At 32.5% G+C, this 22,500-nt stretch overlaps 1 protein-coding gene and 1 pseudogene across 1 annotated transcript in view; both read left to right on the top strand.

The window, feature by feature from the left end:
- Window positions 1-22,500, top strand: part of LOC145255665 (uncharacterized) — a 1,188,349-nt gene that overhangs the window by 583,124 nt on the left and 582,725 nt on the right. Inside the window, exon 3 of the mRNA XM_080114222.1 lies at window positions 10,041-10,073. Within this exon, the coding sequence (XP_079970348.1) occupies window positions 10,041-10,073 (33 nt within the window). The remainder of the gene's footprint in view (window positions 1-10,040; window positions 10,074-22,500) is intronic.
- On the top strand, window positions 2,737-2,874 carry LOC145255918 (U2 spliceosomal RNA; annotated as a pseudogene).

Raw genomic sequence — 22,500 nt, forward strand, 5'->3', positions numbered from 1 at the left:
TTACTTGTATTTTACAATCAATAAATATTTATTATTTTATCATTATTGCCAGCAATGGAGGATTTTACTTTAAACGAAATCAAATAAAAAAGACAATTAAAAGAATCGTTTTGGCATCCGAAAATAGGCATCCATTTTTTCGATTCCGATACCACCAAATCTTCCGATTTGTTCCAATTGCCAATTCCAATACCGATTCCTCGTCCGAACACTTGGATTATACTTGTGGAAATGGAAATTTAACCAACTTTTTTGGATTTTGGATATTTGGATTTTACCATTCACCAGACTATCCATTCACGTGAAATCACCTTTTTCTTCACCCTATTGTATCTGCTTCACTATTTGTTATCAAGCAAGATCTATGACTTACTTGTAGTTTCATTATATACTTTTGCAAGCCAAATCCGATCCCGCATTTTGCTAAATCCTACCCTCTGATGAGATGGAAAGTATTTCTTCGAAACTCCGTAGATTAAGGACTATCCATTTATTTTGTGCTTCTTTTTTTTTGAAATTAAATATGTTTTTAACTCTTTTTCAAAGGATTTTTTTAAATGTTTTATTAACAACTTATTCTTATATATATATATATATATATATATATATATGCATATATATACATATATATGTGCGTGTGTGTATATATGCATATATATACATATATATACACACACATATATATATATATATATATATATATATATATATATATATATATATATAGTATAGATATATTCTCTTTTTCTTTCTTTGCTCCTGTTCAGAACAGAAAATAAAAAATAAGAAATAAAAATGTGCTGAATAACAGGATAAAGAATCCCTCTCTCTCCCTTTCTTTATATATATATATATATATATATATATATATATATATATATATATGACTACTTCATTTAATCACATAAATTAATATACAAAAGTATGATTTTTATGTGTAAACTAACTATTTACTTCAACAGTGCTCAATATATAGGTAGAGCTAGAATATGTGTATATAAAAACACGAGACTATAACAACTCTTCGCATAAGTCTGACGGCTGTGTAGCTTAATTGCCATATATATTTTCTAACTTACTATATATATATATATATATCGCCATATATATTTTATAACTAACTAACTATATATATATATATATATATATATTTATTTATATATATATATATATATATATATAGTTAGTTAGTTATAAGATATATATGGCGATTAAGCTACACTGAATATTCCATGTTTCATCCACTCTAGGCATAAACCTGAAGAATCCGAGAGCGGATGAAACGCGGAATATTCAGTGTAGCTTAATCGCCATATATATTTTATAATTAACTAACTCTCCCTACGTATTGAGCACTTTTGAAGTAAATATTAAATGTTTATGCATAAATTTATACTTTCGTATATTAATTTTATGTAAGTAAATGAAGTAGTTATATATATCTATATATATGTATATATATATGCATATATATGCATATATATATATATATATATATATATATATATATATATATATATATATAGCATAGATATACTATTTTTTTTTCTTTCTTTGCTCCTGTTCACATCTAACGTATGATTTTATCGACGATTTGTGCATAGATTCATCATGTGAGAACTTCTGGCCTTGTTATTTTTTTTTCCCGCTAAAACGTCCCGTTTGATGGAAGACATCCGCCATTGTTGTTGACTGAACTGTTAAAAAAATCACCCGCCAATTACCACCATTACTTTATCCGTTCTTACATTCATTTTTTATTCCATCATTCATTTATTTTTCCGGACTTTTTTTTTTTTTCGCACGTTTTCTCGGCTTCATTTATAGTTTTTTTTTGTTTTTGTTTATGTTTGTATTTTTTTTCTATATCTGATTCATTCGGTTTTATCCACCGAGACGTATTTATACTCTTTTGTTTTTTCATTCTTGTATAATTTTACCGTTTTCTCTATATCTCTCGATTCATTTAATTTTATCAACTTCTGTGTTGAGATTATTTTTTCTTTCAGTTGTTATTCCTTTCTTTCTTGTTTATTTTCTTTCTTTTGTCTTTTCTTAGTTTTTAGTCGCGTGCAAGCGACTCCAAAAGTAACTCAATCGGTCCGTCGGTCGGTCGGTCCGTAACACTTTTGTGCTCGGTCTTTTTGGTTAAGATCAAAGGTCTGTTGTTAATAGATGCTGTTCTTAGCTTTTTAAGCTTTTCTTTGCCTTTTGGCCAAGATCAAAGTGTAGTATTTTTCCCGCCCTCGACACAAATTAATTATTGTATTTCCTTTATTGTTATCTTTTTTGTTGTTACACGCTAATAAAAACTGTTTTCAAAATTGGGTACTAAGTAGGACGTCCCCAAGTACGAAAGGGCGAATGCGGTATTATGGTGAAGGAAGATTCTAGCTAAGAAAAACTTTTGTTTAGTTCTAGAGTGACAAGGATGACCAACGGCTCCCCCTTCTGAGTTGGCCTTGTGCCTAAGTTTTTTGTTCATGTTAATTTTTTCCTGATTAAAAGATTTAATATCTCAAAGTGTAGTATTTGTTCCGGCGGATACTGCAAGCAAAGACCATATGTGGGGGCAACCCGACATATAAGACATTGGTCAATGTAAAGGCAACCCTTCATTCGAATTGTCACTATCCAGCTCCCCTACTCCCCGGGGAGTTGGTCCCCATTTCCCCTTCACTCCTCACATTAAAATCGGTCTTGTACCTAATTTGCTCGGTAGGGGAGCAAATGAATACCCTTTTCTTGGCCTTTTGGCCAAGATCAAAGTGTAGTATCTGTTCTTACTACATGCTGTACTTACGTTTGTAATTTTGTGATATAAAGTGGGGGATCACTTTTCCGTATTAATTTAATGTAAAATGATTACCCACTTTACAACCAGTCAGTTTCAAAACCATTCAAGTCATTCTACACTATCATTCAAGTTTTTTTTGGAAGATTCCAGTTATTTTTAAGCATTCAAGTCATTCTTAAGGTCATTCAATTTATCCTTAAGTCCATTAAAGTCATTCTAAGTCATTTACTTTTTATTTATTTAAGTCATTTCATCCCATTTTTCGGTCATTTTAGTTTATCTTTAAGAATTTCATGTCAATCCTACATTACCGCATTCATTCATTACACGCGACTAATGGCTATCGGCCTTGTTCACAGTCAAGTAAGCGAAAATGTTATTTCAAACAAAAACTAACAGATGAAAGAAAATTCTAACATGACAGACAACAGTAATAATAAAAACAAAAACAACAACAACAACAACAATTTTTGAGATGAGGATTGATTATTCGCATTTTTGGATTCTTCGGACTACTGTTCCAATCTTGAGTGTGATTTTCACAACGTTTCGGTCAATGTAAACTCCGACCTTCTTCAGCTGTGTCTTGTCGAATTCGGGAATGTTTCTCTCGAACTCGGGAATATGGAGGGAATTTCGAGCGGAACCCTTTATTTACTTCACGGGGGTAGCATGTTCATGTTCCGTCAGCCATGACTGGATAGAGGTCCTAAGTAATTCGCAAATGTGTATTTCGGTTGCCCACACTGAGGATTGAACCATCAAACTTCAGGAGAAGTTCAGAAAGACCCGAGGCGCAGCAATTAGAGTACTTGGAAAAATCAATTGTAAAAAGTGACTCTTAATACTAATCTGGAAAGTCATATACAAATTACCATTAGCGATGCTCTTTTTGAAAACAAATTGAGCTTAGGTATTTGGACAATGTCAAAACATTGCCAGCAGCTGAATAGCGCTACGATTAGAAGCTCCGACTGTTATATGGGCGGTCGGGTTTCGATCCTGGCTTGAAGTAGTTGCTTCTCTAGCCGCACTGATAGGCTATGAAACAGCGAAACAGTACTGTATGAGGATGACTATATATATAATATATATATATATATATATATTATAATATAAAACTGAATGTCTGTGTGTGTATGTCTGGTCACGAATAGGCTCCTATATGGTTGACTATTTAAATAAAAAAAAACGGATTCCATATAATGATAGAAGATGTCTGGAGGATAAGGAATGGGTATGTTTGATCTGGCAGAACGGTGATTCATAAAACTTGTGGGGTCTACGTTCGCGCCTGGCCCCCAAAGTATGGAAATAAAAAATGAAAAAAAAACGTTTACAAGGGTTTTTGATACAGATGTACATAAGAATACTTTGATAAGTATGTTTCAACTTAAATAGGGATGGTATAACAAAATTGTGGGGGTCTACCTTCCCGCCTGTACTCCAAGGAAATATGGCACAAACTTTAACAAAGACTTTTAATATCTATTTGCGTAAGTATACTTTGATAATTATGTTTCAGTTTGAAGAAATATGGTATAATAAAATTATTGGGAGTTTGTTTGCGCCTGACCTCCATAGAATGTAAATACGTCACAAAGTTTAACAAGTTTTTTTTTTAATGGATGAGGGTCCACAATAACGCCTTAACTTTAATCTTAATTCATGTTAGCTTTTATTTATTTTTTTCCTTAGTTGAATCATATTGTGGCGAATAAATTCACCTCATCAATTCACGTTCTTATTAAAGTGAAAGCCCCCCCCCAAAAAATAAGTCGGAACTTTAGACAATTCTCGACACATTTTTTGCATAACTCTCTTTTTTCTTTCTCCATTTGCACGTTACACTCTTTCAAAAATAGATAAATAGATAAGTAATAAAAAATAAGAACATTACTTGTTATCGTGTCAAAAGAAGGAAAAATCCTGCTCGCGTGATTACCCGTCTTTTTAAAACCATTTACATAACCTTTTTATTTTTATTTATATATCTGTTTAAGCTTTTTTGTCAGAGTACTAGACGGAATTCAGTTGATTACAACCCTTTCTGCGTGTTCTTTACATTACAATAGTACAACCCTGAATCCGACGGCGCAATACTACACCGTTCAATACTGTAAAACTGAAACGAAGCTGTTCTACTTAAAAAGGGCGCCATTGTTTTCTTATTCATATTTATATCGATTCTTTGCTTTAAAAAACTAAAGTAATTACGTGTTTACTTTTTTAATATCCCATTTTGCTGTTTCGGATTATTTTACTAAAGTAAGTAAAGCTTCATTATTTTTCAAAACTGTTTTTGTTTCTTCGTTTTTCGATATTTCGTCGATATTATTCAGTAAGAGTGTTGAGCAGAAAAGCCAACAAACGACTACCCGAAAAAATAAATATACAAGAAATAAATGTTACCATAGTCAATATAAGTTCAGTTCATGTTTTTTTTTGTTTTGAAATAGTTTTTAATGCTCTTTACTTGAAATAATTTCAGCGAACCGAAATCAAAACGAAATTTGAGGCGATAACTACTTAAATGAATTTTTATATAAACTACACATGCCATAATCGAATATTACTCTAGCACAAATAACGGAAAACATTAAAATATGTTTATAAATATTCCTTACGTTGACGGAACTCTCTTAAATTGTTAACACACAATGCTCAGGTGCTCCTCCTTCAAATTGAAAACGGGGATCTCCATTTCAAAGTCGCTGCCATTTTGATTTTTTTAAAACTGGTTCGTAAATTAAAAAAAATTTTTTTTTACAAACTACTTAAAAATTCAAACCAATGAACTTTTCTACCATAAAAGTAACTTTTATCGGCTATGGTAACATTTATTTCTTGAATATTTATATTATTACATATATATAACATTTTCTCTTTGTAACATCATTCTGTTGGTCACTCTTGGCTACGAATGGAAACAAAGTTGATATAAAAAAAATTTTTTTTCACGAAAATTATGTTTACTTTCATCATATTTTGCTTAGGGTAACATTTTTGAGTATCAAACCCTATCTCTTTATAAGCCCCTGCTTTTCATAACCTATCATACTTTCATCAATCACAGACCATTTTCTGTAGGCTGTTTTTGAACCCAGTCAACGACGGGTACTTCTGCTAGTATATATATATATATATATATATATATATATATATATATATATATATATATATACTGGAAGGTAGATCTGACGTTGCCCAGGGTACAATGACGATTAACGAATATTCCACACTTCAAATATATTCATTATCATCTAAGTCAGTGAAATTACTCATTTTCGATTGATTTCCTGCTCTAGTCGGAAACCCACCGTGGTGCACGACGAGAAAGCTGTACATGCAATCCCGCAGAGACTTAGTCCACAATAAATTGTAATCCACATTGCATCGTACAGAATCTACTGTAGATTTTATAGAAATATTTTTATATAATGCCTAGAATTAAAGTTTAAAACGCGAAAGTCAATTATCAAGTTTCAGTTGTGCAGCAAACAGAAACATTCATTTTAATAACGAAACAATCTTATCAAAAGATATACTGGTGATATTTCACGTCCGTTCCTTCTGCTGGTATAATGATATGCTTCTGAAATTAGTTTCCGATGTTAGGCTGTATAAGGATGTTAACTTTGTCCAAAATCTGACAGTTCTTTTTTGATTATTGATTTTAGATACTTAACTTCCGATACTTGCGATAGAAAACCTATCTTAGAACACGCTAAAAAACATGAAGTATATTTGTGTGAATAGTGGGGGATGCTCTTTTCTCTACCCTGCAACCTCTCTCCCACAGAAGAGACGTTGCGAGCCTATCCTTGTTTTATCGTTATTTCCATGGCAGGTGCTCGTCTGAACTCGAATATCTGGTCCCCCCTCGCCAATCTTTCACGAAAAACACCCATCTAGCTGAATCCACTATGAAAAATTTCCCCCACTCTACATCTGTGCCTAAATCGAAACGCGGATTCCATGAACAAAGCTTCTTTCTTAGAACTGCACACCTGTGGAACTCTGTTCCGTCTGCCTGCTTCCCACCGAACTACAACTTGGATGTCTTCAAGTCCAATGTTAACAAATTCCTAATAAACCGTCCCCTTAAGTAAACACTTCATCAAATCTCCACACTAACGTAATGTACTTGCAATAACCCTTATCCCTGAGGGGCTTCCTGGCCTTGATAAGTGGTGATCACTGTGTAAAAAAAAAAAAATTTGAAATAAACATCGGTCCAGCCATTTTGAAGTCCATACAGAGGGGGCACATACACATACCAGGTTAATATTTTCAAGAGGTGAAACAACTAATGATTTTTTTACGCGGTTCATACAAGAGCGCTCAATATTGAAATAGGTAAGTTATAGGGTTTTATTTGTTTCACGTACGCTTTTTTATGCCACCACACAATCATGAGCATCTTTCGGTTTGCCAGTTCCAAGTTACTAAAGACCTCTTCTGGCAATGCTGCTTATACCAAAGTAGAGTATGTTCACATTTTAGACCTGACAGACCATAAAAATACCATGTTAATTTTAAGCGTGGCAGACCAAAATAATGTTATGTAGATTTAAACGCCATAAACAAGCAAATAAAGCCGACATGAAAATTAACCATTGCGGACAAACCAACATTTTTTTTTTTTGCTCTTATTCAGTAAGGCATATGTCCACCTGGACGTAAGGGGCTATTAGTTGGGAATATATGTACTAGCGGACTGTGGGGAGTTAAACGGTGAGATTCTGTTTACATTACGTTTAAAATTCTTCATGTTAGTAAAATCGGAAAAGCAGGAAACGGGGGGAAATTCCTAAGTTTAGTAGTTTTAGGGAAGGAACTATTAGAATATCTAAGAACTTCTACAATGAAGAATGGGGCTTTGCTGCTTGTCGGGGCAATCGAGGGCATTTACCTCGAGGGGGCACAAGTGCGAGGAGTTCGTCAGGGTACATTCAATTAAAGTACATGTAAAACGAGGACAGGAAGGCAGCATTTCGGCGATTTGACAGAGGTTGCTGCTGGGTTAATTCTGACGGACCTATTAGATTGGAGACTCTGTTTTTGGCCCTGTCTGAGATTAGGAGATTAGTGGAAGATGCACCAACCCAGATAAGATAATAATTTTCCACGCATGAGCGAAAGGTGGCTTTGTAGAGATACAATTGCTGTCGTATATGAATAGTTCTCTAGCACCTTCTTTGCAGCAGCCATCGCAGTGTCTTTAATGTATTTTTCTAATTCAATTTGCCTGTGAATTTTATGCAGAGAAATTGGAACGATGTGTCATTTTAAAAATAAGGATTGCAGATAACAATATGCTATTTTAAATTAAGATGTAACATACCGTTTGCTTAGTTTAAAGAATCTGTTAAAAAAATAAAGAAATTGTACAAAAAGTTTCATCATAGCATGAGCCATATTATAAATTCTGTATCAATTCTAGTATGACACACTATATATCGCTCCCAATATATATTTCAAGACTATATATACATATTTCGAGGCCGTACTAGTGGTTTCATTGCGCTGAATCAACCATAAGAGGGTGGAAAGAGTCAGCGCAAATTCATCAGCGACTTAAAAATTTGCGCTGACGCTTTCCAACATCTTATAGTTGATTCAGCGCACTGGTACGGCCTTGTAATATGCATATATTGTATAAAAATAAATATTGTATCTTCAGCTGTCACATCCACGATCGAGCACTTTATTGGATTTTCTTTTCATCGCCTACTGACACGCTATATATATATATATATATATATATATATATATATATATACACGTCTTATTTTTTATTACCGTATCTTTCTGTTAAGTTACATTATTGTTTCAGCTACTCGGCCGTTTTTTTTTGGCCGTCTGTAGCTTCCTCAGACTTTTACGGGTTTCTGTAAAAGTCTGAGGAAGCTACAGACGGCAAAAAAAAAACGGCTGAGTAGTTGAAACAATAATGTAACTTAACAGAAAGATACGGTAATAAAAAATAAAACGCATATTTACTCTACAACAGTATTGAGCACTTTCTTCACTTTTTATTAATTACCATTTCCACTATATATATATATATATATATATATATGCATATAGATATATACATACATATATATATTGTTTTTGTAAGAAATTATATATATATATATATATATATATATATATAATTCCTTACAAAAACAATTAAAATCTGACAGAAAAATACGGACATCAACTTCCAAGTTACGAGATTTCTCAACGACAAACTCGGCCCCAGCTACCGCTAAGAGCACGTCTTCCCTATCCAGTATTTACAAAATAGTATGTACCGCATGTCCGTTGTTTGATATTGGCGAGACGACCAGAAATATATAATTCCGCATTTATGTACGCAAATAGTATCAAAAACTGTTATAGCCCAAAAGAGTGACATAAGGAAAAGACGGACACGTATATAATTTAGAACAAAACAATCATTCTATTTTATCCTCATATTACCAGTTTATAATCTGATTTAAAGGTCACTTTTGATACCTAATGATGAAGAAACTTTGTTCAAATAAATTTTTATTTTATATCAGAAACGATCGTGCAAATTGAAACGTTTTGTATCGTCTCAAACTGATTGTATGTGAAATAGTGAGTGGTTAATGTTGAATTATTAGTGCCTGAATAAATGTTTTTTTATAAATTATTTTGCAAATTAGTTTATATATATATATATATATATATATATATATATATATTGAGATTGTCGGACTGACTTCCTCATCTTGGTTCTTAGTGTCACAACGTTTCGGCCGTTTTGCCCTCCGGCCTTCATCAGGTGTTTAGTATCGAACTGGGGAACCGTTTGTTAGGAGTCTCGAACCCAACCCTTTATTATTATTACGGGGGCACCGTGTTCGGACATATAAGACGACCCTTAATATTAAAAAAAAAAACATCCGTAAAAACCAGCATTTCATAAGATGCCGGGTGTAGCAATCTCTAGTCTAGGCTAAACTAACACGGTTTCGTGATTTAGCAGTCGTCTTATACAACCGATATATGATAAAGTACCGCGTCTTATTTGACGGGCGCTTATACGCCGAAATATACGGTATATATATATATATATATATATATATATATATATATATATATATATATATATATATATATATATATGTATATATATATATATATATATATATATATATATAATGTGTGTGTGTTTTATAGTTATTTAAATTCAGACTATTAAACGTTTTTCTTTGATTTTCAGATCACAATGGGAAAGATACTCCTCCCTACACAGGTAAGACATACTCCTTTAGTTAAAGATGCATATATATATATATATATATATATATATATATATATATATATATATATATATATATATATGCATCCGTAATTTATTTAAATCTGTAATTTTAACGTTATATTTCATTGGGGAACTTTGACCCATTTTCACTCGTATTTTTAACTCGTTGTGCCAATTTTAATCGATTTTAAACGTCTTATACACAGATTAAACTCTCCTATTATAATCGCTTTTTTTTCCATTTCTTGACACGTCTGAATTCTTTTTTAATGCTATTTAATTTCGTCAATAGTATTGTTTTTCCTTGCTATAGATTTTCTCTTGAAGAGACGGTAGCTGGAAGAACTCTAGGAAATTTTCCGCGTATTATATATATATATATATATATATATATATATATATATATATATATATATAGTGTTTAAAGTGTTTTTAACATGTTATATATATATATATATAAAGAGAGAGAGAGAGAGAGTTTCAAAGTGTTTTTAACATGTTATATGCATATATATATATATATATATATATATATATATATATATATATATATATACATATTAATAAGCACTTCAACTTAGCCAGGGATTGAACTTGCAGCCATCTAGTTGATAGTTGGCAGTTCTAACCTCCGACACATGGTATCAATGTCCGCAAAGACCCCATCAAATCTCAATTTAAATAGACACTTGCACACTGCTTTTAGAGTACTCGAACTTCTTGTTTATTTATAAACAGAAATTTTACAGACGAAAAATATATTTTTATATTAATAATTTGTATTTTTGTACGTAAATAATTTGTATTTTACCGTTTCACATTTGCGATGGACTACTTTATTGATTTCTTTTTAACAAGTCCTGATGCTTTACATATATATATATATATATATATATATATATATATATATATATATATATATATATATATAGTGGAGATGGTAATTAATAAAAACTGAAGAAAGTGCTCAATACTGTTGTAGAGCAAATATGCGTTTTATTTTTTATTACCGTATCTTTCTGCTAAGTTACATTATTGTTTCGGCTACTCGGCCGTTTTTTTGGGCCGTCTGTAGCGTCCTCAGACTTTTACAGAAATGTTCGCTATTTTGGGATGAAAGGGTGGAAGTGTGGATGAGGTCAGCGGGGGTTTGCAAATTCTGTAAAAGTCTGAGGACGCTACAGACGGCCAAAAAAAAAACGGCCATGTAGCCGAAACAATAATGTAACTTAACAGAAAGATACGGTAATAAAAAATAAAACGTATATATATATATATATATATATATATATATATATATATATATATATATATATATATATTGATTATAAAGATTAATAATTATATAGGTATATTTATCCTAGAGCTATATTAATAATGATTATAATGATAGATAATTATAAATTATGAATCAGTTTTAAACAGGAAAAACAAACAAAATCAACTTGTGTGTACGATCGTTTCGGAAATGATATTTTATTCCGAAACGATCGTAAACTGAAGTTAGTTTTGTTTGTTTTTCATGTTGTAAACTGGTTCATAATTTATAATTATTTATCATTATAATACTTATTAATATAGCTCTAGGATAAATATACCTATTGAGCTTATTATATATTAAAAAAAATTATGAGCAAGATTATTTTAAAGTATTGACACATTAAAATAAACTTTGCTCTTTAAACTCCAGGTCTGATTTCCCCCCCCCCTCTCTCTCTCTCTCTCTCTCTCTCTCTCTCTCTCTCTATATATATATATATATATATATATATATATATAAATAGATAGATAGATATAGATAGATAGAAACTAATAGAGATGGCGCTAACGATAGCAGGGGGGGGGTACAAGAATCAGCATCAAAAATAAAAACAAAAACAGGAATCCAACTGCATTAGGTGATTGGTTTAGGTAACTTAATAGAAATAAAGAAGATTTTGAATTAAAATGGTCAGAATGCTAGGATTAAATTTTAACGTAGAGTTAAATAGCTGGGAATGATATAATCTAAATGAAGGATCCAAATCTAACATGCAAATATAGTTTCTGTTATTCTAAACTGCGGAAGAAATATAAATAAAGTATAAAGCTCATCTAAGATTGGAATTTTTTTCCATAACGGTGAGCATTTTTTGTATTCAGTTGTAGCAGTATTGATGGTGAAATAAGTGATACGCTCTTCAAATCAATAAAACAACTTAACAATAAACTAGCAATTATTATTAAAAATTAAATTAGCAATTTGGGGCCTGGAAATTAATTTAATTGATTTTGTCATCTGACATCTTAAGTATGTAGAATCCATGCTGGTTTAATTATTTACTTACTTTGTTCTTTGTTCTAAATGTTTTTACCCATAAATGCAGGGGTAGACACCTTCTCATCGGAGTGAAACACATTTGTAGCTATTGGGTGGTTTTGCTGTCAGAATAATAATTAGAGGATATATACCATTTTGTTTAGATACCCAAGAATACAACATACGAATTATAATTCTGGCTTTGAAGACATGAGCAACCTAAGTTATTAGTGGATTAATAACAGATGTGCGTTAAACCCATGGGTGAAAAAAAAGTTTTTAAGATTAAAAACATAATTTATATATTTAATTTTTAAATAAGCTATCGTAGCACGTTCTGGATCTGTTGATTAAATTAATTATTAAATCACAGGCGCTTTCTAGAAATCACTAGACCTAAAATATCAAACGGCCTGAATTATCTCCCTTTAGCTGTTATGGGAAATAAAATTGGCTCTTTTCCAACATAATTAACTATTAGCAATTAACAACATAATTGGAGTATCGCCCTTCGTAATTGTTTTTTAGTAACGATATGAAAACATATTTAATTAGAATGATAATGAATTTTACAACATTAAATAATTATAAATAGATTAGAGTCCTTTACTCAAACTGTTGTATAAGGATTTATATATATAATGCAGTCTTTTCTTTATTCTCATATTCCATTAAACATTAAACCTAAAATGGTCTTACATCTAAGTACTAAAATAACGATAATTTGTAAACATTACTTGCCACTAATACGAAACTAAAATCAACCGTAACGTTAGTGCAAGGTTGCTATGGTCATATTATAAATATAGAAATAAAAATTAAAAAATTCTTTATAAAAAAAATTAATTATGTGAAATAAAGAAATAGTGAAATCTAATTTAGGAACTTAACAAATGGGATATATAAAATATTTTTTAAATGGCTAAGGATTTTTTGTGGGAACTTCTTATGACTTTGTTCTTAAATAAGGATACGAAAATTAGGATATATGTTAATATTTAAATGGGCTTTCCGTGGAGGTTACCCCAAGGGTAAATGTTTCTCACATGCTTTTTCCGTTAAGGGAATTTTTCTTCCTTTTCCTTCTCTTCAAACACTGGTCTATTGTCAAGAGTGTTTTTATTCATAAAGTCTGAAGAAATGCTGGTTTTTGAAAATTTTCAAATGATATAATGTTTGAAATTTTCGACCGGGCATGTAAACAATTGTAACGTAAAATGAAATAAACTTTTTTCTTGCCATCAACACCTTTTTTGAATGTCATGATTTTGCTTACACAGTATATATATATATATATATATATATATATATATATATATATATATATATATATATATATATGTATATATATATATATATATATATTTTCAAGCAAATATTATTAAATGAAACGGAGACACTTTGCTTTATGATTCTTTTTCTTATAATTTTTTTGATTTTCCGTATAATATTTTTGTAGCAAAATCAAAAATATTAATAAAAGTTCCATAGGTCTTACTGTCACGAGCGCTTTCGATTCGTCCACGAATCATCATCAGGTCTTGAAGTAAAATCCGAAGTAGCGAAAATGAGAATTTAAAGTAGAAACTAAAATATATAGTAAACGGCGATATGTTGATATATATATATATATATATATATATATATATATATATATATAGTTAGTTAGTTAGTTAGTTAGTTAGTTATAAAATATATATGGCGATTAAGCTACACTGAATATTCCGCGTTTCACCCACTCTAGGATTCTTCAGGCTTATGCGCTAGAATCCTAGAGTGGATGAAACACGGAATATTCAGTGTAGCTTAATCTCCATATATATTTTATAACTAACTAGCTCTACCTACGTATTGAGCACTTTTGAAGTAAATACTTAAAGTTTACGCATAGATTTATACTTTCGTATATTAATTTTATGTGAGTAAATGAAGTAGTTATATATATATATATATATATATATATATATATATATATATATATATATATATATATGAATGGAAATATATAAAAAGAATACGAAAAGTATACATAAAAGCTTATAACTTTTCTTTGTTCGTTTTGAATTGGTGACGCGCAGGAATACAAAATAATATGTAAAAAAAAACTTTTTTTACAGGTACATAATTTTCGACCGATCTTTCAGTCTTATATATAAACTACTTATTTCCGTGTGTGTTTGTTTGTTTGTCCTGTCTTTAAGTCTGTCTGTCCGTTTGTTTATCTATTGTGACACTTTATGAATTTTCGAATCCAACTTCCTTTATTTGAATGCCCAATAAACACCTCACAGAACGGCTTTGACGCAGCACTCTTGTTTTCCGTCTCTCTTCGTTATTTCAGCACATTCGTCTACCTATCCCGTGTCCCGTTTCCCTTCTTCTCTTCGCCTCGTCCTCAACAACGATTTGTATGCAACCCTCGTCATTCATCAGAGAAAGCAAATTAGCAACAAACTCGCCGCCCAACCACGACCCACAAAACCCACCGAACCGTCGCTCCTAACCCCCATGTTTCGTGTCGAACAAAAAGTTAATAACAATTTAGTACCACAACTTCCCCAACAGAATAGTTTTTCTTTTTTTTTATATATATATTTTGTTGTTTAATTTGGGGGAGTGTCATTGTTTTCATAATCGACGGACGAATTCGTACATTTCTTTGGTTTTCGCCATATTTTGCATAAATCATTCAGCAATTCCGTCTTTGTCATCAGAAACAAACATGTCGAACACATAGAAACAATAAAACAATATTTAATAAGTAATTATAGCAATAAATATGTCAGTCCCTTTTAGAACTCGGTTCTTATTGTGTAGCACTCTAACTTTAAATTAAATTCGGTCACTTAAGCTTACATGCGCAGATCATTTTAATCAGAAGATCACTCTCGCCGTCTTAATATTTACACTTTATCAAGGTGTTAATTTCAACTGTATTTCTCGCGGTTAACGTTGGACGTGCGGTGTGTTCCTTGCTAATGGAGTCAGTGACTGTGTTGTGGCCGGGTTCGAATCTCTCAAGCGGCTGTAATCGTAACAACCCACACTGATAATTCCCGAAAGGATAAAACACTAGTATATGTGGGTATTTAAAATTAATTTTAGTAATATATATATATATATTTATATATATATATATATATATATATATAAATATATATATATGTTTATATATATATATATATATATATATATATATATATATATATATATATACTATTATACAACAGTAAATTTATCTCTGTATGTGAGTTCGTCCCCTATGGACTGGAAAACGGCTGGGCTGTTTATTATGAAAGTTCACCCGGAAGTACTTTATTGGCCTGGCAATATTCTTAGATAAGTGCTGTATCAAAATGTCTTCGATAAGTCTCAATAATCGAAATAATCCGATGAAAAAAGGAACATGCGATTTCGAACAAAGTTAACACCTTACACAGCCTAACATCACAAGTGTATTTGAGAAGTTTAATTACAACATAAATCGAACGGCCCGGCATAAAAAAATCAACAGTAGGTTCTTTGATATAATAATGGATGTTTCTGTTTAAAGCATAATTACCCCATAGTACTTAATCTTTTTGTTTGAAACTTAAATTCAGGCCTTATTAACGCATAAGGGGTAAGCCTAGCATAAAATCAACAGTAGGTTCTTTGTTATGACAGGGGCGAGTCGAAATTAATGTTTCTGTTTAGAGAACGATTGAAGCATGATACTTGACTTTTGCATTTTAAACTTTAATGCAATATAAAATATAATTTTATAAAAACAACAGTAGGTTCTCTATAGTGCAATATAGACTACAATACATTATGAACAAAGCCAATGCGGGCAGGCATGTGAAGCTTTTTCCTCGTACACCGCGATGTCTAATATGAAATCGTTACTATAGTCGTTGTTAAGATTAAGGAATTGTAAATTATAGAACGCTTAAATTATATTCAAAATAAGAAAAGTTAAATAGAATTGTAGAAGGCGGTATAATGCAGAAGTAACGGAAAGACACAATCTGAAGCAGGTGAGAAATTTATTAATACAACTTATGAATACATGCGTACATATTCATATTTCATATACGCAGTATATTTATATTTGCACAGTGGTCACCTGGGAAAGTTGGTCTGGTGGTATGTCCGTGTAATATAATATTTCGAGAAAGATCTCTTCGTCAGATATTTACTTGACTTTGACAAACGAATGGATTGAGCCAGCGCCAATGGTGTTAACCACATCTCACGTCAAAGCCATCCACGCCTGTCGGTCGGCAGCAGATTCGACGGCATGATCCAGCCATTCACGGTTCCTGCGAGGGCACCAAAAACACGATACCGGATATTATTTCCATATCTGTTTTTACTGTTGTGAGCCAAGTTTTAAGTTGGCCACTTTGTCGTTTCTTCAAACCAGTGAGTACAGTGAGCGCCACCAATTGACATACGAACTCATCTTGCGGCTGGCGCAGAACGTGATCGACCCACCGAAAAAGGCAGATCTGAAGATCATGTAGAGTAAGTGAAGTCGTAACTATGTTTTAAAATTGTAAATTGTAGACAGAATTTATACATAAAGTAGATAACGTACGTTGTTTGCAAATCAATATACTAATCTATTAGATAAATCTCACCTGTCTGTTTAAATGTATGTATGTATGTATGTATGTATGTATGTATGTCTAAAACTTTCGGTAGAGGCGACGGATTTTCACGAGATCAATATCGTTTTGAAGCTCGACCCTTCCCACGGTAAATATCGAAAAGTTGGCTGAACATTAATTCCTTAATATACACCGGGGCACTTTCCTACAGCGGGGGTCGCTTTTTTGCCAATATTTTTGAAAATCATCCCGTCTTTTCGATTGACGATCCTTAATTTAAACCTTTGCCACTTCCGAGTTGGCGATGGACGCAACGGCAAAGATGTCACGTTTTTTTTCACATTCTCTCCCTCCTTCGAAGTACGGGTTCGAGCTTGCCTGCATGCCTACTACCTTTTTTTTTTCTCAACACACACCTCTAAACACTCGGGCAACGCCGCTCACCCGGCTAGTCTATAATATAAATCTGAATCATCCGTTTGTATGAATGAATGTATGTATGTATGTATGTATGTATGTATGTAAAAAACGCGACGGATTCTGACGAGATTGGTATCGTTTTGAAGCTCGATCTTTCGGACGACAAATATCGAAAAATTGGCCCAAAACAATTATTCCTTCATCCTCAAATGGCCAGTTTTCCACAAGGAGGTGTCACTTGTTTCGTCGACATTTTCGCAAGTAATCGTCCCCGTTGCTTTGACTAGCCTTAATTTCAACGCTCGCGACTTCCGGTTTTTTTTACACATTTTTTTCTTCTCTTGCGTCACAGAGTTCGAGCCTGCCTACTACCACATTTTTAACACCTCTCTCCACCTAAACTGCCCTCCTTTCCGCTACTATAACTTTTTTTTCGGTGTTTTCTACTACACCACCTCGACACAACCGGGAAACGCCGGGTACCCCCGCTAGTCTTAATAAAGCTGTAAAATTCAATTATAGCATAAGTATTCGGCATAACCACGTTGACGCACTGGTTCTCATTATTTGAGAACTTGTTCAATATAATAGAAAGAAAAGAAAAAAGAAAGTAAGAAAAAAATCACTTATTAGATCACCGAAGTTAAACGCGGATGATCATTTGCTTATTTTTTGCTTTGTTGTTGTGGGAGGTTATGTTGGTGATTTTTCTTTACAAAGGAGTCACCACTTATCAAAGCCCGAAGGCCACTCGAGGATAAGGGTTAATAGGTGTACAGTGGTCAAGAGGAAGGTGTCTTAGTCATTGTTAGTAGTGGAAATTTGGCTCATCAAGAATTTGTTTACGTTGGACTTGAAGACAACCATGTTGTAGTCAGCTGCAAAGCAGGAAATCGGAACAGAGTTCCACGGGCATGCAGATCTAAAAATAATCTTTGTTCATGGAATCTACGTTTAGGTTTAAGCACAGATAAAGAGTGGGCGAATTTATTGATAGTGGTTTCAGCTAGATGGGTGTTTTTTTTGGGGGGGGGGGTTATGCTTTTTGCTCGACGGATGAGCAAACGTATATCCAGTGACTTCAGAACGTGGAAAAAATCACAAAAAAGTGGCTACAACAACTCGTTGAATTAGAATTGCAGGAATATGAAGCGAGTTCATGTTTCTTTTTAGGTTTTATTAGTGGCGCACGAGAAAATCACATTTTTCCTTAATCTTTAAAATGAAGTTAAAGTTTTTTTTTTTTTTTTTTTTTGCCATTTCAAAATTCAAAGGTTCACAATACTAAACACATCAGCTATTTTTGTTTTCTATTAAAGAAGAGGGGGTGGCAAATGAAAGACATGTGTTTACATAAGCCTTTGAAAATAATTGTGAGTTTTAAATCTGGCGAAAAAGTAATTTTCCCCAATGAAAGTTTACAGAAAAAAAGTAAAATGTGGTTCATTTGTACTTCCAAAACTTCAAAGACTTTATGTCATCTCCTCGGACGGGGATGTGCATGCTGCAAGGGCCCAGTTGTGAATTTGTTATTCCCTAGAAATTCCCTCTTTCGATGGAAAGCTGGTTCCACTCCACTAGGGTTAATGTCAGTGTCGTGGAACATATTCAATAGAAACATAAACTTAGTAGTACATATTTTTTTCAAAAATGAAAAGAAAATTTTAAAAGTGATAGTGAAAGTAGGAAATAGATTATATAAATATCAAAGTGAAAATGAAAGTAAAAATAGAAAATTTACAGTCAAAAGAGAAATTGAAAAAAGCAGCATGAAATAAAAAGTGAAAAAAAACAAAAAACAAACGGAAGCAACAAAGCGTGAAATCAAATTCCAAACAGGGAGATCACATCGAATGCAAACGAGATCTAAGTTGGCTGTGCTAAAGTTTATGTAAGCAAAAGCATTAAGCTATGAAACAAAAAACAAAAAAAAGTAAAAGCCAAAGTAGCGGAAATCTTAAAACTGAATTTCAGTTGTATTGTTTTTTTTTTTAATCGATACTCTTTGGTACGTTGTCATTTTTTTTTTTTTCGTATTTAAATATCCGATACCTGTTTGCTTTTCATTTTGTGTTTGCCCGCGGTTAAAGGACACATTTTTTTCCGTTTCAGAGTTGAAAATAAAAGCAGAAAACGCATGGACTCAGTTCTTCATATATATTTAGAAAAATTGACTTCTTACATATAAGAGTCTTTTAATTGTATAAATTATATTTTAAAAATAAATTCTATACATATTTAACAGAGGAAATTACTTTTACATCACCCTATGTAATTATACTCACAATTTGTGCCGATTGTCGGTGACCTGGAGGACCCATACTAGCCTATAGAGTCAAATGACTTTGTGACTGTATCCTTATCTACAGACCCGCCGTAATTATCAACCCTACACTGATGATTGCATCAGCATGAAACACTAGTGTCTGTAAGTATAAAAACAACTGTTAATATTTATTACAAAAATATGATGGTTTAGAAGCCCCTTTTAAGAAATTAAAATTGAACATTGTTTGAGGAATTACGAAAAGTTAAATTTAGTGCACACACTACATTGCGACTTAGTGTCGTTGAATGCTCTATTAACTGTTTACTATGCATAGCAGCCAACATGGAATTAATAGACATTTAATTTCTCTTAATATTAGTGTTGATTAAAGGGTGAACTGTAGTAACGATACTAGCCTACGGAATTAAAGGTGACTTTATGACCGGGTTCGAATCTCCTCATCAGTAGTAATTATCACTTCCTATATTGATCATTGCATAAGTATGAAACACTAATGTCTGTAGATATAAAAATAATTAATATTTATTTGAAAATACTATAATATCTATATATCTATAAAAGTGAACGTGTCTGTCTGTGTGTCTGTGTGTCTGTCTGTCTGTGTACATTTCCCTACGCAATAACTCTGTCAATTTTTAGTCTATAGACTCGAAATTTGAAATACAGGGTACTGAGATTTGGGAAAATCGATGTGACGGGTGTCAGCCAGAAATTTGGCTGTTAAGGGGTCCAATTTCAACGATTTGACCTTTAAGAACTCTACAAAACTCCTCCGACAATTTTGGGTCTAGACACTTGAAATTTTAGATATAGGTTCCTTGAACCTGGATCTAACTTAATAAAGTGATTTGAGCCCGAAACTATAACTTTTAAGGGGTCATAATAGGGGTCAAAGTTTTAAAAAATTAACCATTTTTTTGTTTTTTTGCTTTTTTGCACAGCATACACCTCCAAACACCCGAGCAACGCCGGGCACCCCTGCTAGTATATATATATATATATATATATATATATATATATATATATATATATATATATATATATATATGACTCAATTCAGTCTCGAAAGAAAAAGGATACCCGCCCTGTAGGGGCAGCTGCGCATATAATTGCGAGGCAAGGGTTGCACAATTCCAACCACGCGTCTCCTGAATCGGCACTGTTTCAGTTGAGTGGCAAGGAGAAGTGAAAGTCGACAGGAAACAATGCCGAGATAACGCAGAGCACATACTGACCTGGAAGTCCCAAATGATCAGCTATTTAGAACTGACCAGCTTTAACGTTGCTTAACTCCGGGAACCGGTGTGTCAAAGTGATTATATATATATATATATATATATATATATATATATATATATATATATATATATATATATATATATATATAGCTTAGTGCGTTAGAAGAAAAGAGTGATCTCAATTATATAAGAGGAGATTTATCTTGACAATATAAAGCTCAGCAATCATCATTGAAGCTTCTATAGGAGAACAATAGGAATGGGAAATGAAGTCACAGAAACTATATATTGGTAAATATACATTGGTTCATTTATTCAATAAGGGAATACAAACAATTAGTTGGGGATAGAAGGAACTCTTTATGCCAAGTCATTTCGAAGCCTAATGCTTCTCATCAGAAGAGTAGAAAAGATGCTACGTAACATAGTGGGGGTGTGGCGTCTAGCGTGGGATTCATTAGGAACGAAATAGATCAATTAAAATTACAGATGATGTTGGGGGAGTTTTATCGAATTCTAGATAAAGGAGGAGCGTATTATATAGAGTATAATGTGGAAAGGTGTATAGGGTCTTTATCATAGTCTTAAATGGATGTGGTATATGTTTTGGGATTAAGGTGGGGGTATAGTGTGGATGGGTGGTAATTCTATTTTATCGGTGTGTGTAAGATGTCTATTACACTGGTCAACAAATTTTTATTTGTTTTCTTTGGCAGACCATCTAGGAGTGTTTTCTGGGGTTTTGAAGGTCGCTGATTACGAATATAACATTGGTTTTGCCAGATTGGCTCTAGTTTAGAAGATACTGATAGCCCCAAATAAGCCTAAACTGCTAAAATTCTCCCTGAAATACTTCAATATAGAAGCAGTAAATAATAATTTTCTGATATTATTGAATCATTATAATGATTATGTATATATTGAAGTATTTCAGGGAGAATTTTTATATAATTATTTATATAGGGAGAATTTTTATATAATTATATACTGTAATTACTTAATAACATGTTCCATAAATATAGTTGCAGTATAAATTAAACAGTAATTAAGAATTTTCTTTTTAATTCCACAGTTGAAAATGAGTTCCAGAGAGAAAATGAGTTCTTCTAGAAGATGTTGTAGATATGAACCGGATGTCTTTTGTTACATCTGTGGACAGTATATGATGGCACAACAGAAGAGGAATATTACAGACTTTGTCAAGAGGGCGTACAAAGCATACTTCGATATGATACTTGGTGACTAAGACAAGTCTTGGGCCCCACATATGGTGTGCAAAACCTGTGTAGAAAGTCTCCGCGGTTGGACCAACGGTAAGCTGAAGTCGAAGTTTGCTGTACCAATGGTGTGGAGAGAACCCAACAATCATTTTGATGACTGCTACTTCTGTCTCAATGACATGACGGGGTTTAACAAGCACAAGAAAGCAAATTGGCAGTATCCGAGCCTGGATTCTGCTATCCATCCTGTTGCGCACTCTGAGGATCTACCTGTGCCTGTTTTCACCAGTTTGCCTGAAATCGATGAAACCGAAGAGATTCCAGCTGATCTTTCAATATCAAGTGATGATAGTTGT

The sequence above is a fragment of the Euprymna scolopes genome, chromosome 31, assembly GCF_053919585.1.
Source record: "Euprymna scolopes isolate OS-2025 chromosome 31, ASM5391958v1, whole genome shotgun sequence".
In the NCBI taxonomy this organism is placed as follows: Eukaryota; Metazoa; Mollusca; class Cephalopoda; order Sepiida; family Sepiolidae; genus Euprymna; species Euprymna scolopes.